The 18,439-nt window shown below is 56.6% G+C and overlaps 1 protein-coding gene across 1 annotated transcript; it reads right to left on the reverse strand.

Moving 5' to 3' along the window:
* Positions 1 to 8: 8 nt before the first annotated feature.
* Positions 9 to 1,091, reverse strand: FAM163B (family with sequence similarity 163 member B). The gene is made up of 2 exons (XM_026062365.1): positions 999 to 1,091; positions 9 to 404 (listed from the first exon to the last, which is right to left on the reverse strand). Exons 1-2 carry the CDS (start codon positions 1,089 to 1,091, stop codon positions 9 to 11), a joined length of 489 nt encoding a protein of 162 aa, XP_025918150.1.
* Between the last annotated feature and the right edge of the window lie 17,348 nt (positions 1,092 to 18,439).

Here is an 18,439-nt window from a genome sequence, read left to right on the forward strand (position 1 = left end):
AAAACCCCTCAGACGTCGGTGCTGATGCTGCGGCTGCGGGAGAAGGCTTCGCGCATGGCCGAGAGGCGGTTGGGGTTGAGGGCCTGCAGGCTGGCCACGCTCACCGGCAGGTCCAGCTCGTCCTGGCTCACGGTGGTGTAGCTCACGCGGTCGCCCCCGTTGGGCAGCTCCTCGGGGGGCTCCTGCAGGAAGAAGGTGGGGGGCTCGAAGGGCGCGCAGCCGGGGCAGGGTGGGCGGCCCGGCGCCGGCGCCGGCGCCTTGCCGAAGGGCGAGGAGGAGTAGAGGGACGGCCCGTTGGTCAGCACTACGTTGCGGTTGCAGTGGAGTGGCGGGATGTGGGAGTGCACGGCGAAGTCGGGCTCCTCCTCGTCCTCCTCGGTCTCATCCTTCTTGCAGCAGTAATACTGAAACGGGAGGGCAGCACTCAGCCTTGCAGGAGGTATTTTTTTGGGGGGGGAGGTGGGGGCTGCCTCGCAAGAGGTGAGGTGCTTTGCTTGCCAGCTTGGAGCTGGTGGTGGAAAACACCTTCATCTGGCTCATTTAGGGCTCAGCTCCCTCGTGGTGCAGAGGACGTTGCACCGTCAGCGCCGATGGGCAGCAAGGCCGCGCCAGCACGGCGGCAGCGGGGATGCCGAGCCGCCGGCCGGGTCTCCTTGCTATCTGCAGCCGAGGAGGGGCTGCTCCCTGCACCCTGGGCAGCAGGAGCCGGCGGGCTCTCGCGATGCCCCCACCCAAGCCCCCCAGGTGCTGTGCAAGAGCGCGGTGCTGTCCATGCAAGAGCGCGGCACCGTCCCTGCAAGTGCGCGGCACTGTCCGTGCAAGAGCACAGCACCATCCCTGCAAGAGCGCGGTCCCGTCCGTGCAAGAGCGCGGTCCCGTCCGTGCAAGAGCGTGGCGCCATCCATGCACGAGCGCGGCCCACATCCGTGCAAGAGCGCGGCACCATCCCTGCGAGAGCGCGGTCCCGTCCATGCAAGAGCGCGGCGCTGCAGCCTTACCTGGAGCCTACAGTAGCAGAGGACGGCGATAATACAAAGTAAAATGACAGTCGCTAATATTCCACCTGTGATGACCACGGTCCCGGCTGTCATTCGCCCTCCTCTCCATTAACAGCCTGCAAAACAGAGCACGGGGAGGGTGGTGGCAGGGCGCGGGGCCGGGGCGAGGGGGCGCCGGGCTCAGGGCTACGTGTCCGGTCCCGGATCCCCCCTCGTCCCCAGCTCCTGGAGTCTGGCTGCTTCTCCAGCTCGGGGAGGGCTTGCCAAAGCGGCAGCGCTGGGGGTCAGCCCCCTCCGCCGGGCGCACTAGCAGGGGCATCAGCAGAGCAGGACTGGTGCATCACTTGTGTATATACAGAGAAATATATATATATATATATATTTTTTTTTTCATTTATATAATAATAATAATACTATATTATAATTATCTCATTTATGGCTTGGCTTGCTCTCATGGTGCAGAGGACATTGCAACATTAGTGACTACAAGCAGGCCATAGAATATATATAAAACATATATATATATATATATATATACACACACACACACACACACACACACACATATAAAAATACGTAATAGATAATCTATATAAATATATACAGATTAAGTATACACACATATATATTCTATGCATACAATGTAGATAATTAATGATAATTCTTATGTATTAGTTATAATTACATATAACATAGCTACATTTGCCTTTATAAAGAGAGAGACTTATGGACGCCAGGGACTCCTGTACCGGTGGCAATTCGGCAGGCGGGGAAGACCCAGGGTGGGGGGACAGGCAGCGGGTGGACTCGGCCCCAGCGCTGAGCCGGGCGGCCCCCGGGCGCTCGCTTCGATGACGGCAGCGAGGACGTGAACCTCCCGCGGCCCATCAGTGCCACGAGCGCGGGGCGGGCGACGGCATCAGCTGCCCGCACCAGCAAAAAAGCCTATCCTGACCACTGACTTTACGAGCGCTTTAACGAAGCTGGCCCACGGCTCGCGATATCGGGTTAAACCAAAAAAAAAACCACCCAACCCCAGCCACCCCAACCCCAAATTATTTCAGCACCAGAGGAAAAGCAGCCGTATCTGTCAGGGATTTAACCGGCTTCCAAGGAAAATAAATCTGCGGCATACTTTCAGGCGCTTAATGTCCTGCTAAAGTTGGGTAAGTGCTGAATGGATAAAGCAGTATCACATTTTATGCTGCTGCTGAGCGGAGCGGCAGGAGCCAGCGTAATTTATAGCCGCGCGCCACACGCCGGCGAGCGCCCGGCCGGCCCCGGCCTCCCTCCGCGGGCGAAACGCCCCCCCCCCCCCCGAGGAAGGGGGGGGATGAAGCCGGGGAAACATTTGCAAAAAAATGCACGGGTGATTTAGAAAGGTGAAAGCCCTTTTAAGAAGGGATTTGGGCAGCCAGACCCAGGCTCCTGGGCAGCACCGGGTGCAAGGACCGTTGCACAGACGGGTGCAAGGCGGAGCGAGACCGTTTGCATTTCGCTTCTCCCCCCAACATACTTCTCTTATTAAAACTGAGTACCTGGAAGCATTAAACTCTCCAGCGCGCAAAGGCGGGGAGGGGGGAGCGGAGCATATGGAGGCCCATAAGCAGAACAATTCCTGTCTAGACCTCCTTTTTTTACATTTGTTCCTAATTTCACGCTCCGCAGGCTCCCGGATTCATATATTCAGTAATAAATATCTTGGTAAAAGGAAGCGCTTTGCAGCTCCGCTGTGGTCTCGGCGAAAGTATGCAGCAGCCCCGGCGTTAGGAACGCAGGCCCCCAGCGGCGCCGCGCGGCCCCTTCCGCGGCTCCGGGTGCCGTCGGCAGCCCTCGCGCCGCTGCGGATGCCCGGACCCCTCTGCCCCTTCCAAATCCAGCCCGTCCTCGGTCGCTGTCCGTTGGGGGCAGCATCCCGGCGCGTCTCACCTCGGCCCAGCCACCGTGCTGCGATCCAGGGGTCCGCACGGAAAACAGGCTGGAGCAGGGCTCGGCCACCGGCAGCCGGCCCATCTGATGGCTTGCGTTCCTGATGATTGCAATTTCGTTAAGTCGGGTGGGGGTTTCCTGCAGGGGCTTTTTCCACGTTGGGGTCAACTAGAGCAGAGCCCAACGACCCAGGATCCCTGGGAACAGGCACACAAGCTCGATGCCAGCTTGCTTTTTGTTTTCCCTTTATATAACATGGGCATTACTTCCAAAGACCCTCTAAACGGGGCTGTGGGGAAACTGGTAGCTGGGGAGTCTGGAGCGTGGGAGCCATGGCGTTGTGCTCCGCCCCAGCTTTGGGACACCAAAGCGTCGCATGGGGAATGGCCTGACGCTTGCCAAGTTCACAACAGCTCCTGGGATGCTGGTCCAGGCACAGGAGCGCTCGGATGCAGCTAATTCCTGCCACCCTGCTTTGCCTTCACAGGGCGCGAAGGACACTTAATGCCACAACAGCCCCAAGGCTGCTACAGGCTGCTCTTGGATGAGCTACCTTGTTTCAGGAACGATCCCTCACAGGTTTTACCAAGACATCTACCGACGCAGCTACAGCGCTCCCGAGGGCACCATCCCCGCAGCCCTCCAGCTCCTGGAGAGTCCTCCTGCCCCCAGGGCACGGGCAGGCGGCGGTTTCTGTTCCCTGCAGCCTCGAAAGACGTGCACAGAGGTCCCACCAGCTCCAGTGCTGGACTGGTGGCGCCTGTCCTTGCCGAAACACCCTGAGCATCCAGGGCACGGTGAGCGAGGCCTCTGCAGGACACCATGGGCTTTGAGGTTGCTCTGCCCGTAAGCCTCTTCTCTCCCCTCCGCCGCGCTGTCACGAAGGACTGCAGGGCTTTCCCGGCGTGCTGGAATCCAACCCGGGCCCCATAAATCTCAGGCATTTCTGGCCTTGCTGCAGAGACTAAAAGTGGAGAAGCCCCCCGAGGAGACGTCTCCTACCCAAGCCCGGGTGAAGGGGGGAGTGAGGGAAGCTTCCCGCAGGCAACAGAAAACAGGACACCACAGAATTGCACTTGAAAATGCAGAAAGGAGAAGGGGGGGAGAGAGAAATCACCCCAAACCACCACCAGCAGCAGCTCAGATGAACCCCCTGGACTGCCGAGCGAGCCTGGCGGCGCCTTGCTAGCGGCCTGGTGCCGAGAGAGGCTGCTCACATCTGAGTTTCATTTCTCAGCCCCGAGGAGAGCTCTCCTAGGAAGACAGGGCCAGAGCGGTTGTGCAACCAGAGCGGCTTGGAGGAGGCCTGCGTGGGAGGACGACTTCAAAGCAGTTGGGGGTGGCCAGAGTCAAGACCATCTCAAGGGCTCCAGCCAACTCACCCCGGCTAACCGTGGCTCCGGCCGCAGAGTGCCAGGTGCTGGAGCGCTCCAGCCCCAGCCGGCTCCTGTGGACCAGCCGGACCCTGCCTGCCGGCAGCTGCGAAAGGAGACACACGACCACTAGGGAAACCGCATGGAGATTTCTTCAGGAGCCCCTCAAGTGCGCAGTTAAACCAGCTTTGGGGATTTGTAGGTTTAAGAACAACCTTCAGACCAGACCTCTAGAGGAACGGGGCCTCCAGCCATCCCATCCCATCCCATCCCGTCCCATCCTTGAGTCCAGGGCAAGAGAGTCACCCCCTGAAGCCTTTTGCACTAGCTGAAACCACCGTCATGGCATCCCCAGAAATCAGGCCCCAAGTGGGAGTGCTGGTCCCACCAAAACTGTGTTTGTACAAGGAGAGCGTCTTAACTACGCAGAGCTGTAGACCTCCGTTTGCCCTACGCAAGTGGTGCCACCTGCCTTTACCCCAGACCAGCTCAGGGGTCCCCGCTTCCTCTGCAGCCAGAAGAGACACAACCCTTCATTTACCAAGGAAGCTGGGAATTGCCATAACCACCAGACTCCAGGAGCTGGAGACTTAAATAAAATAGCCAAACTAGGTACCCGACAACTGGCAGCACAAACACGAGAGCTGGCAGGATTGCTCGTGTCCAATGCGCCCAGCACCTGGAGAAGGCTGGGGCTTGGGTCCCCCCTGTAATAATGGGACTAAACAAACACCCAGAAACACTCCCGCGCTCGAGTGACGTTTCTATCAAAGCTTTTGCACCGCGAAGGCCCCTGTCCTATGCATCCTGCTGATCACGACTCCCAGGGAAGCGCTGAGCACCACTGCGCTTCCTGGTGCCTCCCGGTTTGCTGTCCCAAGGGTGCTGTCACCCTTCCTGCTGGTGAAACCGGGTCTCTGGTGTATCATCAACCTGAATGCGTGTGCAAATGTGCAGCTGACACATGCGCTGCTCATTCCCACCAGCAGCCTGAACCACAAACGATTTTTTTTTTCTTTTTTCTTCCTTTTTTTAAATCAATAGTTGCAACCTTCTGGCAAACCTCATCACGTCTGGAGCTTGCTCCCAGCTGGGCGACAGGGAGGGTCAGCAATTCCGATGCCGGCTGAAGGTGGGCGCGGAGCAGCCCAGGCAGCCGGGCGGAGGCTGCAGGGCCCCTGCGCGGGGCGAAGCCGGCGCCGATGCCCCAGGGACGGCGGTTAGATTTGCAGGGCGAGCGGGGCTTGGGGAAGCGTGCGAGCTGCTAGCGCAGAGCCTCTGCAGCGAGCGCCGCCGGCAGCAGCGGGGACAGGCACTGGCAGCCGGGCAGCGGTGTTCACCTTGCTCAGAGCCGGCACATTTGCTTGTGACTCTTTGCTGCACGTGTGGCCTGGGAGCGGAGACAGCAGTATTTCTTACGGGAGAAAGGGGATTAAATTTCCATGGAGGTGTGGACCCTTTCTGACCGTCCGTAACGGGGCTTTCCACCCCTTTCCCAAGAGTGGGGGGTGAACCAGGTGGGCTCTGCATCCTACCTAAAGCCCGGCAAAGGTTTCCAGTCCAGCAATTTCCTAACTTGTCCATACACAAGTAGCCCCGACGGCAACACTCCTGATCAAGCACCACTTCAGAAGAAAGGAGAGAGGGAGGCTGAGGGACAGGGAGCAGCATGAGAATCACAGTATAAGAAGCTGGCCTGGGCAGAGGAGACGGGATCTGAGCCCTTGGTGCTGCAAAGTCTGGGGGCGAGCCTGGCTTACCCTCACCTCTCGGAGGTAAATCCTGCCAGGCCAGATCCTGTTGCCTGCCCTGGTCTCGCAGGAGGTCCCAGGGCTCTGTCCAAGGGCAAACCTCTGACAGCATCAACCGTTAACAACAGCCATCGCCCGGCAAGCAGCCACCAGGCTGGGTGGTGGGGAAGCAGCAAATAAGTTAGAAGCCAAAAAAGAGTTTGGTGGCAAACACAGCCTGATTTTTGCATTTCCCCCAGTTCCTGTAATCCTACCCAGTCAATGAATAAGAGCAGGGCTGCTAGGAACAGCTGGGCCGCGTGCCAGCAGGAGACTCTGCGTTTATGGAGCCAGAGGACAGGGCAGCTGCCAGAAACACAGGCGGAGAACGTGGCTTTCCATATGAAAAACACTTTAAGCAGAAGGCCTGCATCACTTTTGTTTGCTTTCTCTCTCCTCCTCATGACGGCAGCGTTTCTGGCCTGGGGGCTGATGCTCTGCGTAAGCAGCAGGGATTTAAACAGCCAGGATTTACTGCGGGCGGCCGGGGAAGGGGTGCGTGGGGATGTGGTGTGTGTGCACCCATCGCTTGGATGAGACCAGCTGAGCACCCCCTGGTCCTCGACCCAAGGAGAGGACACGGCCCGTCTTAGCAATCAGTGTGTCCGTGCCTCAGCGTGCTGCTTCCCATGCGTGAGCTCTCCTGGTCTCCCGTACCCCAAGTTCCCATTTTACGAGCATTAAGTGCACTCCTGCCCTTCTCCACTAATGCAACCCTGGTGCTGGATCTCTGCGCTGGGAATCGTTCACCTCTGCTGCTGACCCTCCGCCACCTCAGCCCACGGGTCTCCACCACCGGGAGCAGGTCCCCTTAGCTCCAGCCTCTGTCCCTCGGGGCGTGCTGGTGGCGCGCAGGGGGCCGGGGCTTTCCCTACCCTGCAGCTGGGTGTCTGTGCCACCGCTGATGATGCCTGGAATAAGAAGGGGTTTGGGAAGTGAGTCTCGGGCACAGCGGGAAGGGCTCTGCCGCCTGGGCGATGCAGCCACGTCTGGGCTGCACGCACAAGCTGCAACGCTGCTGCAGGCTTTTAGGTGACGCATCAGAACGGGAAGCAAAAGGTCGACCTGAAACTGCCGGTCCCTTTCTGGTGGCCTTACAGCAGTGACCTGGTTTGCAATTAATTGCGGAGTCAACTGACACTATTATGGAGGTAATTTCTAGACGGGCGTTCAGCTGAGCCTGCAGTATGACCCATGGGGCTTCACCCGCCGCTGAAGCATCCCTGCTTGCTAGAACAGCCTCTGACACTGAAGCTCCCACTAATGTCCAAACCGGAAACGATACTTTCAAAAGGCAATTTATACACAGCGCCACAATAAATTATTCATCAGATGATAGGCTATCGCCGGAGCAGTGCTGAGCTCTGCAGAATAGGATCTCAGCCCCCTCCGGGCTCCTGCTCGCAATGACGCAGTTTGGGCAAGGGTGGGAAGGCAGCTCGGGGAGGCCCCCGCCGGGACCATGGCTCACGGAGACGCCGTGGGGAATGGCAGAGGGCAGGAGGAAAACGCCTGCACTCCTGAGGACGTGGTCTGAAAAGATAAGGAGAGCCGGGGGTGAGAGAGCCCTCTGCTCCCCCAGACGCTGGTTCAAAGCTCTCTCACGCTGCTTTTGGCTCCCCTGGCAGCAAGAGTAAAGCCTCCACGTGCATCAGGCTAATGCAAGAGGAGCATCGGGTGCAGCCGAACAGTTTGCATCTCTCATAGCCCAGGATAACTCCCTCGGCACCCGGGAGCTGCTCCTCAGCTCGGCACTTTGCAGCCAGCAATGCTCCTGCGGTTCTTGGGCAGGGCAGCCCAAGAACTCACAGAAAAGCTATTGTGTTCCTGTTAAGTCGTACGAGACTTTTCCATACGCTAAAGCCATGCCGTATACGTACCCTGTAGGTGTCACTGTTAGCAACCGCACTGCCGAGGCAGCCGGATGATATTCTGGTGCGAGAACAGCTCGTCAGGAAGGAAATCCAGGAAAGGAGGCCCAGGCTTTCCATGGGATTCAGCCCACAGTAACAGCCGCTCTGAATTTTGGGTTTTCCTGAAGCACATCTTGCAAGAATCACAGAAAAACTTAATAAAAAGCAGGAATCTGCAGGACAGTTAGGGATTCTGCCCCCATCCCTCCCCCCCCTCCAAATTATCATTATTATTTTTTAAATCGGAAATTGGCTCTTACTGAGCTTTTCATTTTTCAGCACACTTAACCAGGCTGCCTTCAAAGCGAATCCATCTCGGGGATTCCTGCCCCAGCATACTGCAAGAGGGAATACGTGCTCCACCGTAACGAGGCAATAATGTCATTTAATACGACTAAATCACGCCTAACGAAAAATATTTGCACAGCTCATCAAAGCGGCATGGCGACTTACTAAGCACAACTCCAGGCACGAATTTAAACGACTGCAGCTGCTAAAAGCGGAGTGCAACAGTGCTGCCGGGGACGGGCGGAGGGGAGAGAAAGCGCCGAATCCGCCGGCCGGTGGAGCGCGCTGCCCTCGGGAAACCTGCCCCTTCCAGGGCCCTGGGCACCCCGAGGGGCTGCTAGCTCTGCCCAAAGCGAAGGCGGAAGGGAGTTGCATCGCCTGGAGAAAAGTGCGATATAACAACCCCGCTCTACCCTTTTGACCCGCTGTAAAAATACACGGAGCACGGCTGAGCTCAGGGAGGGGAAGAGACCCTCCAAAAAGCATCAGTCAGGAGGGAAGGGGAGCCCAAACCGCCCCCTCGCGCGGGGAGCGACCGCCGCCGGCAGCAATGCTGCTGCTGCCCCGCGCACCCGGCAGCCCAGGGCGGAGGAAGGAAACCCTACTGATTTGCTAGGTACCACCAGCAGAAGGAGATAATATCTCATACCAGGGCAACTGATGTGACCGGGAAGGGAAAAAGGCACTTTCAGATTCGCAAACCGTTCACGTTGCTGCGAGAGTCGCGGGTACCTGAACACGGACCTGGTTTTTCCCGGTATCCAGCCTCCGTCGCCGCTGCAGACCCCAGCCCTGCACCCCGCAGCCAGTGCGAAGCCCCACGCGCTCCCTGCTCCAGTACGTCCCCACCGACCTAGCACCAGCCCAGCAGAGGTAAAGACAAAAATTAGCCCCGAGGAAGCAACCGGTGCAGCTGTGACGGACTTGCCTCCGGGTCTGACCTGGACCCGGCGAACGGCAGCGGCAGCGGCTCTGCCGTCACTCAGCCTGACAGTCCCCGCCAGCTTCGAGAGCTGTTATCAACCCGCAGCAGAGTTTTACCCTCCGCAATCCCACCTTTCACAGTCCAAACAGTCACACGCTGCGTAAGCACCAGGAATTATTTCCATACATCAGCTGGAAAGCAGGCAGTAATCCAAAACACACATAAGCAGCCTAAACTTCAAAAAAAAAAAAAAAAAAAAGCAGCAGAACCACAGGCCTGTCTTTCTACCCTGCATCATTTAATTGCCTCCTGAGTTAAGGCTTAGTCAGCCTGAGACATTCAGCATCAGGGCGAGCAGTTCTTGGTGCTACCAGCTCGAGATAAGCTATTGCAGTCACTGCTAAGGAGGAAATAAGTCGGAGGGTGGGGAACACCCAGCCACCAAAGACACTTCTCCGGACGGGGCTGGTTAGGAAACCTCCTCTGGCCCACCTGAGCAGCTGGTAGTAGCTTATTAAGAACTAACAGTAAGTCTCAGTTCTGACTTGTACTTTTTCCTGTCCAGCTCACCAAACACTCCCCAGGTGTCCTCTCCCTCGCCGTCCAACGGGAACGTGCATCTCAGCCACCTAGCAGGGAGCAGTCTGCTGGAGAGCAGGCCGAAAGACCAGCAGGCCTTAATCGTCAGAAAACTGTGCTGAAGTGACGTGCCAAAGGTGGGGGAAAAAAAAGGAGAGGAAAAAAAAAAAAGAAAAGTAATTCTACTAGAAGAAACTTCAGGGAAGGAAACTCCGAAACGATCCACTTCCCTGGACAAAAGCTGGGCTGGCTGCTCAGAACAGAGACCGGAGGAAGACCAAAGCTACTTGTCTTGATTATCAGCAAACCAACTAAAGCAGAGCCGCACTGCAAAGCGCACCACATATAGCAAAGGCATCAAAAGAGGGTGGGAGACAGTCTGAGCTGATTTCTGGTTACAGGATCACTTCTGGATTAGCTGGACCAGCTCTGTGCCAGGCAGCTTGTCCTTCTGAAACAGCCACTCTCCCCAGATTTGGTCCATTCACCCTGGATTTTGGAAGCTCTTCAGGATGAAAAACAGCTACTGCTGCCCTCAAAGCCTGATGAAGCTAGGGGAGCCCAAGTGTCCACGGCCTCGGTGCCTTACACTAATAACTCATGCCAGCTTTCCTAGTGTAACAACATCACTTGGCAAATGCTTCGAGAGCCATGGTTCCACCGCTCCCGCTGCCTGGATGGGACCGCTGGGGCATGCCGCGTGAGGCGACTCGCGGAGAGGCGCCAGCTGAGCTGACGGCAGGTTACGGTGCCAGCTCCCAGCTCTTGTTCCAACGGCCTGTTTGGGAGTTGAAGCTGTCTTCAGTGGGTTTTACACACACTGTGACTCGTATTGCCACAGTGGAAAAGGGCAAAAACTCCCCACAAAGCTCCCGAGGAAGTCTCCTGGTGCTAGCGGCACTAACACTGCAGCTGAGAAGGGTTTGACAGCCCCAGCCTGGGAAGCCTTCGTGCAGGAGGATCTTGTGCCCATCACATCTTGGACGTGTCCAAGACGGTGATGGGGATAAGGCTCCTATGAGACAGAGCTACCATGTGGTGGGAGAGCAAGGATTTGTTACCCTCTGACGGCCATGCAAAGCGACAGGAGAAGCATCTCTCACGGTGGCCCTCCCACAGTTACCGCTTCAGCTTGGAGGAGTTTCTTGGCTCTGGCGATGCAGCGGAGTCCATACGGAGCCTCATTCTTATGGCAAGACATTGCAGCAACTGGCTGGGGGGAGACCGACTGAGTCAGCCCCGCTGGGACTCAAACCTGTGCTGTTAGAAACACTGCAGACTTCAAGGCTTGTGCTTATACCTCTTAGCTTTTGCCTCAGGCCACAACAAAACCATGCAGACCAAAGGACAGCAAAGTGAAGACCAATGGCTGATGCAGGCAGCAGCTGGCCCAGCGGTAAATTCAGCCTTTGTGCAACATCTCGGCTAAAGCCCAGATTAAGCGTGGGGCCTCAGACCCATACACCTCCTCAGCTCCGGCCAGTGAAGCAGTGTCATGCCTGAGAGGGAAAGTGCTGCTATTACAACACCCATTTTACAGACAGGGAAACTGAGACACGTGCTGGTTAGGGCTCTGCTTTTGAAGCCTGGTGTCGTGATGTCTATCAAACGCCAGCCCATTTCCAGGTCGCGGTGACTTCCCCCAGCCAGGCACCGAGTCGGCAGCAGAGCAGGGAGCAGCTCCACTCCGTTTCCATCCGCCGCGCTGGCGGTCGGGAAGGACGGGTCCCTACATCCGTCGTGCTGCCGCCTGCTCTGTGTCCCCAATTCCCTCAGCCCTGGTGGCCCCTGCAGATGCCGTCAGGCCCAGCCAGAAGATCGGGGCTGCCGGAAGGAAGGACGTGTGCAGTGTACCTTTCTGCTAAGCAGTAAAATCCAGCTGGCTGTGCATTTCCAAGAGGTGAGAACACAGCTCAGTGGGAAGGGAAGATCGTAGGCAGATTAAAGTATTTGTGAACTGCACAGTTCTCCCTCATTTGCTTTTATGAAACAGGCCCCAAACGGCTTGGGATGGAGGCAGCAGAAAGCGCTGGTTCCTTGGTGCATATCAAATGCACCAAGCTGGGAGCTCCAGGGACCATCCTCCATTCAGCCTCCGCGACGGGCAGGACAGGGAGCAGCATCTGTCAGGGGCTCCTTGCAATCCCCAGAGCCGGCACACGTCCCCTGGCTGTGCCTCAGCCCCCCAGCCATGGGTCCGGTGACACCTCCGGCAGCCCCACACCGTCCCCCAGGACCCTGCTGTCACAGGCTGTTTCCTAAACTCACTCTCAGTAATGTGATTTACGTGTTGCCAGCCGCAAGGAATAAAGAGGCAGCTCAGCCAGGGCTGTCTCCATCCCCTGCTCACCAGTAAATGACATTAGCTCCTGGTCTGAAAGCACAGAGCCCAGGGGACCCCACTGTCACCAGTCGGAGCTGGTGTCCAGGCACCATCTTCACCACATCGGCTCCCTCGTGCCACCTCTCACCTTGCTGTGCTACAAGGACCAAGTTTTCCCGGAGCTTCTCCTCCGGTGCATCCCTTACAGCCTGCCATGGGGATTTGCTCTTACTCTGTTTGGGGAATTACTGCTGCACTTTGAGCCGGCAGCTTTTTACTGAGCCCCCGTGGGAGGAACTGATCCCAGTGCGCCCGGGGAGGCCGGTGGCTGTTCCCGGGGCAGCCGGACAGGCAGACTTGGGCTCCGTATCTCCACGCAAACTGCTTATTCTTGCTTTTCTCTCTTCCTTCCCTCTCTCCCCCTCTGCTGATCTCATCTCTCTTCCCGGTCACTCCCTCTCCGAATTTCCTTTTGCCCAGTTTTCCCCTACCAAACCCCGCAGATCGCTTCTCCATCAGTCCCGCGACGCACACTCACTGCAGCGTGACCTTGGTCTGCGCACACGCATCCTCCTGCCGCAGGAACCCGGGTGAATCCCAAGTCCTGGCTCCAGCCCACGACGGAGGCAGGGCTCTCCTGGCGACCAGCCTCCGGGCTTCCCGAACAACCGCTCGGGCGCCAGCAGCCCCACCTGGGATCTGCAAAGCGCTACACGTTCTTGCCTTCAAAAAACCCCAGAAAATCACAAACTAGGGTATGGAGTTTCCATAGCTACAGCTTTACACTGCTCTCGCAGAGGCTCGAGGAAAAGCGGAGGGTTTTTCCCGCTCCACTCCACCAAGGTGCTAAGACACATGAATAAAGCAGTGGCCAGGAGAGACTGAGCTCAGTGACTGTAGGAATATGCATAAACATTAGGCGCTGGTAGGCGAGCCTGCTGCCAGCACGGCAAAAGCGGCAGCCGTCGCGAGCCGCCTGCCTGGCCGGACCCGTCGCCCCCGCTGCGGGCGCTTGTCCGGGGCAGGAGCAGCGCGCAGACCTGGCGCTCGCCTGCTTCGCGCGCGCCGCTCGTGCAATGCAACAGCGCCCGCTTCGTGCGGGTGTCAAGACTGCAGTCCACGGCAAAGGACACACGAACTTGCGCGGTGCCCTGAGTACAAACGAGAAGGCTGCGGGCTTCCTCGCCGCTTGCAACGGCTAGTTTTCTTACAGCTGCAGGCAGTGAAATCCCCTTATATTACCCTTTTAATAAGAATTTATCATTGCCGCATCAGGGGAATGAATACAGACAACGGTCTGAGAGGGTAATTTCAGGGCTTTCGGCAACTTATATTGACCCATTTCCAGTAAATTTTCCTTTTTCCTCACCTTAATTCAATTACGGCTTTTCCTGAGCGATGAGAGAGGAAAAGGTTTAACTCAGAGGGAGAAGAACCCACAACAACAAAACAGTCATAAGCAAAAAGCAGAAAAGATTAAGTATTTCATACAGCTCAGCCGAAAATCATCATTCGGCAAATAAAGAAACAGCCAAAACCCTTCTCACAAATTGTTCCTCTTGAAAACATGTGGGCTTAACAGAGCTGCTGAGATCAAATGTTTGAAATATCGACTGTTCCCAGGGACAGCATCTTTCAGAAATCAAAACACATGATATATCTCAACGTGACATATCTTTTTGCCTGCCATCAGCGTTCGAACGACGCCACCGCTGCCTTGGAAAGGACTCCTTGGCGCTGGCGAGGCCCTCGAGAGCGAGGCGGCGATTCGGGCTCCCCACGCGCGACCTGACTAATTTCCTCTCCGCTCCCAGGAGCCAAATGAATATTATTGCTGGCACCGAAGGCCAGAGCGAGCGGGGGTCCGTGAGCTCCCTGGGAGCGAGGCGCCCGCTCCCAGGCGCATGTGGCTCTCCCCGCACGTCCCGCGGTCGGAGCAGGGCGCGACACCTCCTTCTGCTGGGGTTTGATGCCGAAACCTTTCCGGCTCTCACCTCTGCAGCTCTCAGGTGCTGATAGCTGCGGCGAATCCATGCTGACGTCCTCCCGAGCAGTCTGCAGTTCCTGCCTTCCTCAGTCAAACGATGCCTCGCTTGTGGCACCTTGAAGGACCAGAATATGCCCCAAAAACCCAAGTTTTAATCAGCGCTCTGAATTGCCGCTTGCTCGGAGCATTTACACCTCTCTGAAACGTGCCCCTCCTTGGCCTTGCAGAAGGGCAGATGGGCCAGGACACCCAAAGCAGCCGTGCTTGCCGTGGGATTCCCTCTGCTTTCTGCAGCCCCGGAGCTCAGGTGGCGCTAACCCCCGTCACGACGTGTGCGCGGGATTGCCTCCGTCCAGGCTGGAGAGCCTGCGGGTCCGAGCTGCCAGGGCTGCCTGGCTCTCCTCTGCAAGTGCTGGATGAACTTCCCCTTCCTTCACTTGAACGGTGAACAAGTTCACTTTAAGGAGTTCACTTCACTTAACAAGTTCACCTGAACTTGTTGGGACGTAGGTAGGTTACACTCCTAAATGACACTTTCCGCCCCAGAGCTAATGCGTGCAGATGGGATGGATTGGGAACCCGCAGCCAAAGCGGCAAAAGCTCCCGCCAAGCCTGCGTGGACTTCCCGAATGATCTAGACACCACCCTGGCCACCACTCACCCTGCCGAAGCTGGTGCCACTCCAGCAAGCCCTTCCTTAGCCGTCCACCTCGACTGCAAACCATGCGCAAACCTGCTCAGTATGTTTAAGCCTGAACAAAACCCGGCCCCCGGTTGGTTTAACTGGGATATGATGAAATTGTACAACGCTGTGATATTTGAGTTGCTCGGCAATGTCAGAATCCAGATCAAACAACATGCTTTTTCTTTTAAGGCTCATGCAAACGTTTTCATCTGTATTTACTTCTGGAAACCTTCCTGTTTCCAGCAAAACCTACAGCAACATCCTTTCAGTGTTTCTAGGATTTACATGCTTCCGAAGCTCAGCAATTTTACCCCTCTGCAGTCAACAGTACTGACATAACTTAGCAAGAGTTCTGATTTTTATTTACTACCAATCAAGTCAGATAACGTTTTTAAGACCTACCCTTCGTCTGCCCCTCCAACACCCAACAACGCAACACCGCATTTACCAAGGTATCCAGAATGCAACGAAGATCAGCACTTGGTTTGTCAGAAACCTGTATACGTCTTGTGTTTTCTGCAACTTATGCAGTTTTATTTAAAAATAAAACAAAAACAAAGATGCGATGCCAGAAACCCGAAGGAGAATATACGCCACCACGAAAATCCGACTTTCTGTGGGCTGAATCTGCTCCCACGAGCTACCATGAGAGGCAGGAATAACTCTCGGGAAGTCAGGGATGCTAAACTGTTGCCGATCAGAAGCAGCAAGCTGGAACTGCCTCATGTTAACTGTGTAAATATTACGCCTGTCTTTATCGCAGGGGAGCGTGCGTGCCCACGGGGTGTCGCGGCCGGCGCCGGCCGGAGGGGACGCGGGCCGGCCCCCGCTGCAAAGAGCGGCCGGGCTCAGCCGAGCTCACGAACCGAGAGCCGCAGACACGTGCGTCCCCTCGGGAAGCGGGCTAACCGCGTGCAGCTTTATTCCCTCTCCTCGTTTGCACATGAAAAGGAGTCTCAGGGGAAACCCACGGGGACGGACCGAAGTTTGAGTTATTTCCCCAGCCCCTATTTTGTCTAAGATCCCGCAAAAATAGCTCCACAGCAAACCAGAATCAACCCTTCTTATGCTTCCAAGTTCACTCCCACTCTCGCAGCATGGCTATTTTTCCCCAGATCACGCCAATAATCTTTCCAAGCCTTAGTTACCCAGCAGGCAACACCAATCAAAAGAAGATATATCCTTTTCCTTCCACACGACAGCTCTACAAACGGCATCCCTGCAAATCCCTACTCGCCCCGGCTTGCCGAGAGAGCCTGGAAGAGATCCCTGGTTCTCCCTAATGGCAAGGCCGTGCATCTCCTAGGCCGTCTTTCGGCAGCCACAGCACCGAAGCACTTGCTCAAAACGGAGTCCCTGGAAGCCTCGATACGGTATTTTTTCCCCAGGGGGAATTCAGCTTGGATTTCCACAAAGGGCATAATGTCTTGATATGTGCCTCACGTGTATTTTGCTAACTCAGGGGCGTCCCCAGGAGCAACACGAGAGCTGTTGCGCTGCGAATGGCTTCCACGGCTGAAGTTCAGCTCGAGTCAAGTTGCAGCCGTCCGTTGTGTCAGACGAGGGCGGCTACCGACAGCACACTCGCCAAAGGCTGCCCATCCACCTGGTATTTATGGGTTGGTCAGGTTTTCCTTAAGCAAAGCTGATCTTTACCGTACGGTCCATCCCATAATATTTGCAGCGCACGGGATGAAGGCTGTGCAGACCGCCGCTAGAGGGGACACATTGATTTTAGCAGTGCTGCAACAGCAGACGCTGGGGAGCAGAGCCTGGCTGCCAGCACGCTTTGGGGCGATGGTTACTGCGTCCAAGCCAAGGTGGAAAATCGGGAAGAGGAACGAGCAGCACTCTCAGCGAAGGACTCCCTGCACCAAACAATTTTTAATCTATCTACAAAAGACAGACCAAAGAAAACAGTATCATCTCTGTTTTGCAGCGCGGGCACAGATGGACAGAAAGAGTTAGTGATTTGCCAAAGCTCAGGCAGGAAAACCCATGATAGATCTTAAAACCAAACAAATCCAAAAACCCACTGAGAGCAAAGGGAATCCAGACGTCAACGGCACGGCAAAGCCGAAGCGACAGCCGCTGCTTATACGGGGAAGCATGCTCCCGCCACGCGCAAGCAGCAGTCTGCAGACTCTGAGGTCTGTACAGATGATTGCACTGTCGCTGCCAGTTATGTCAGAAAATATTATATTATTTCCTGGGGAAAAAAATAAACATACAACCCAGGGGAGCAAAGGGGGAAAAACGATGATAAAACTGAGCAAAACTGTTTGCAGGTAAGTAATTTTTCTCGCAGGAAATCATCCCTGTAAGTGGATGTTTCAGCAGAGCTGCAATTTGCACGCCGTCTTTCGGGCTCGGCCGGCACCTCCCCGCCAGCTCCCTCCGCCCGCAGGCACGCCGCGACGCGAGCGCAGCGAACACCGCCTCCGACGAAGCCCACGTAGCGTCTCGTCCAAAACCGCCCTCGTTTGCGACTGGTGCCAGTCTGCAAGTCTTTGAGTCTGGGGCCGCTTTGACGCGCTGCAGTCGAGGGGGGCCGGGTCAGGCGAGGCCGGGGGGGCCGGGGGCTTCGCAGCTGCGGCGCCCTCCCCGCGGAGCCTCAAAGCCCCCGCGGCGCCGGCAGCCGGGGGTTTGCCTCTCCGCAGGCAGCCGCTGCCTTTCATCAACGCTGATGTTTTCTCCCCTTTAACCTCAAACAGGCTGAAACGCTCAGCGAGTAAAGAGACAGTCTGGCTTTTACGGATTTTAGCTCTTTGGGTACGAGCGGCCGTGTCACGAAAGGACAGTTCTGCCCGTTATGGCCAAGTCTAGGCAGAGACCTGCTTTCCAGGCATCGCTCTGCACGGGAACGAGTGAAAGGACGCAGGACTTCTCCTCCCCGTTTGCTAAGAGTCCCCGACGGCACGAAGGAAGGAAATCACAGCTCTTTACGGAGTCCCCACCACCTGCAGTTCTCCCCGTACAGCTCACTTCTGCGGCTCAGACCTTCTGATGAACTCGTGACCAGAGAAAAGCCATAGCGTGGCCTCAAAACCATGCAGAGGGTTTCATCCCTCATCTATCAAGAAGATCATCATCTTTATCCCCGCCAGAAAGAGGCCGATTAGTGCAGCTGTGGAGGGAGCCTAAGCTGGAGTTTAGTGGAAATTGAAAAAAAAACCCTACAAGCTCTTTAAGCAAAGCCTATCTTTCAGGCCGGCAGCTCCCGATGGTTATCTCGCCACCTAAGTTTCCTGTGATCGGTATCTCAGAAAGCAAGAAAGAAGAGGAAAGGGCTGCAGAACAAGCAGTAGTTACTGACCCGCGTGAGGGAAGAGCCGGAGCATCAGCAAATAAGCAGAAGCAAAAAGGCAGATGGGGAAGAGCAGGCTGGGACGTGCGGGCTGCGCTCAGGTCCCGCGGGCACACACCGGCTGAGCTCCGCCGCGGACGTGACACGGGCTTACGCCAGCGCCGGGCGAGGCCAGAGGAGGACTCGAGCAGCGGAGGAGGACCAGCAGCGAGCGCTGGCGCCGGGAGCTCCCTGGAGCGGGGCAGCGCGCTCGGGCGAGCTCCGGGCCTCCGCCAGCCTCTCCGATCACGCTCAGCCCCAGCTCGCTCCCAGGGGAAAACGGTGGCAGAACAGCATGAAAGA

The sequence above is a fragment of the Apteryx rowi genome, unplaced genomic scaffold (assembly GCF_003343035.1).
Source record: "Apteryx rowi isolate R43461 unplaced genomic scaffold, aptRow1 scaffold_19, whole genome shotgun sequence".
NCBI lineage: Eukaryota > Metazoa > Chordata > Aves > Apterygiformes > Apterygidae > Apteryx > Apteryx rowi.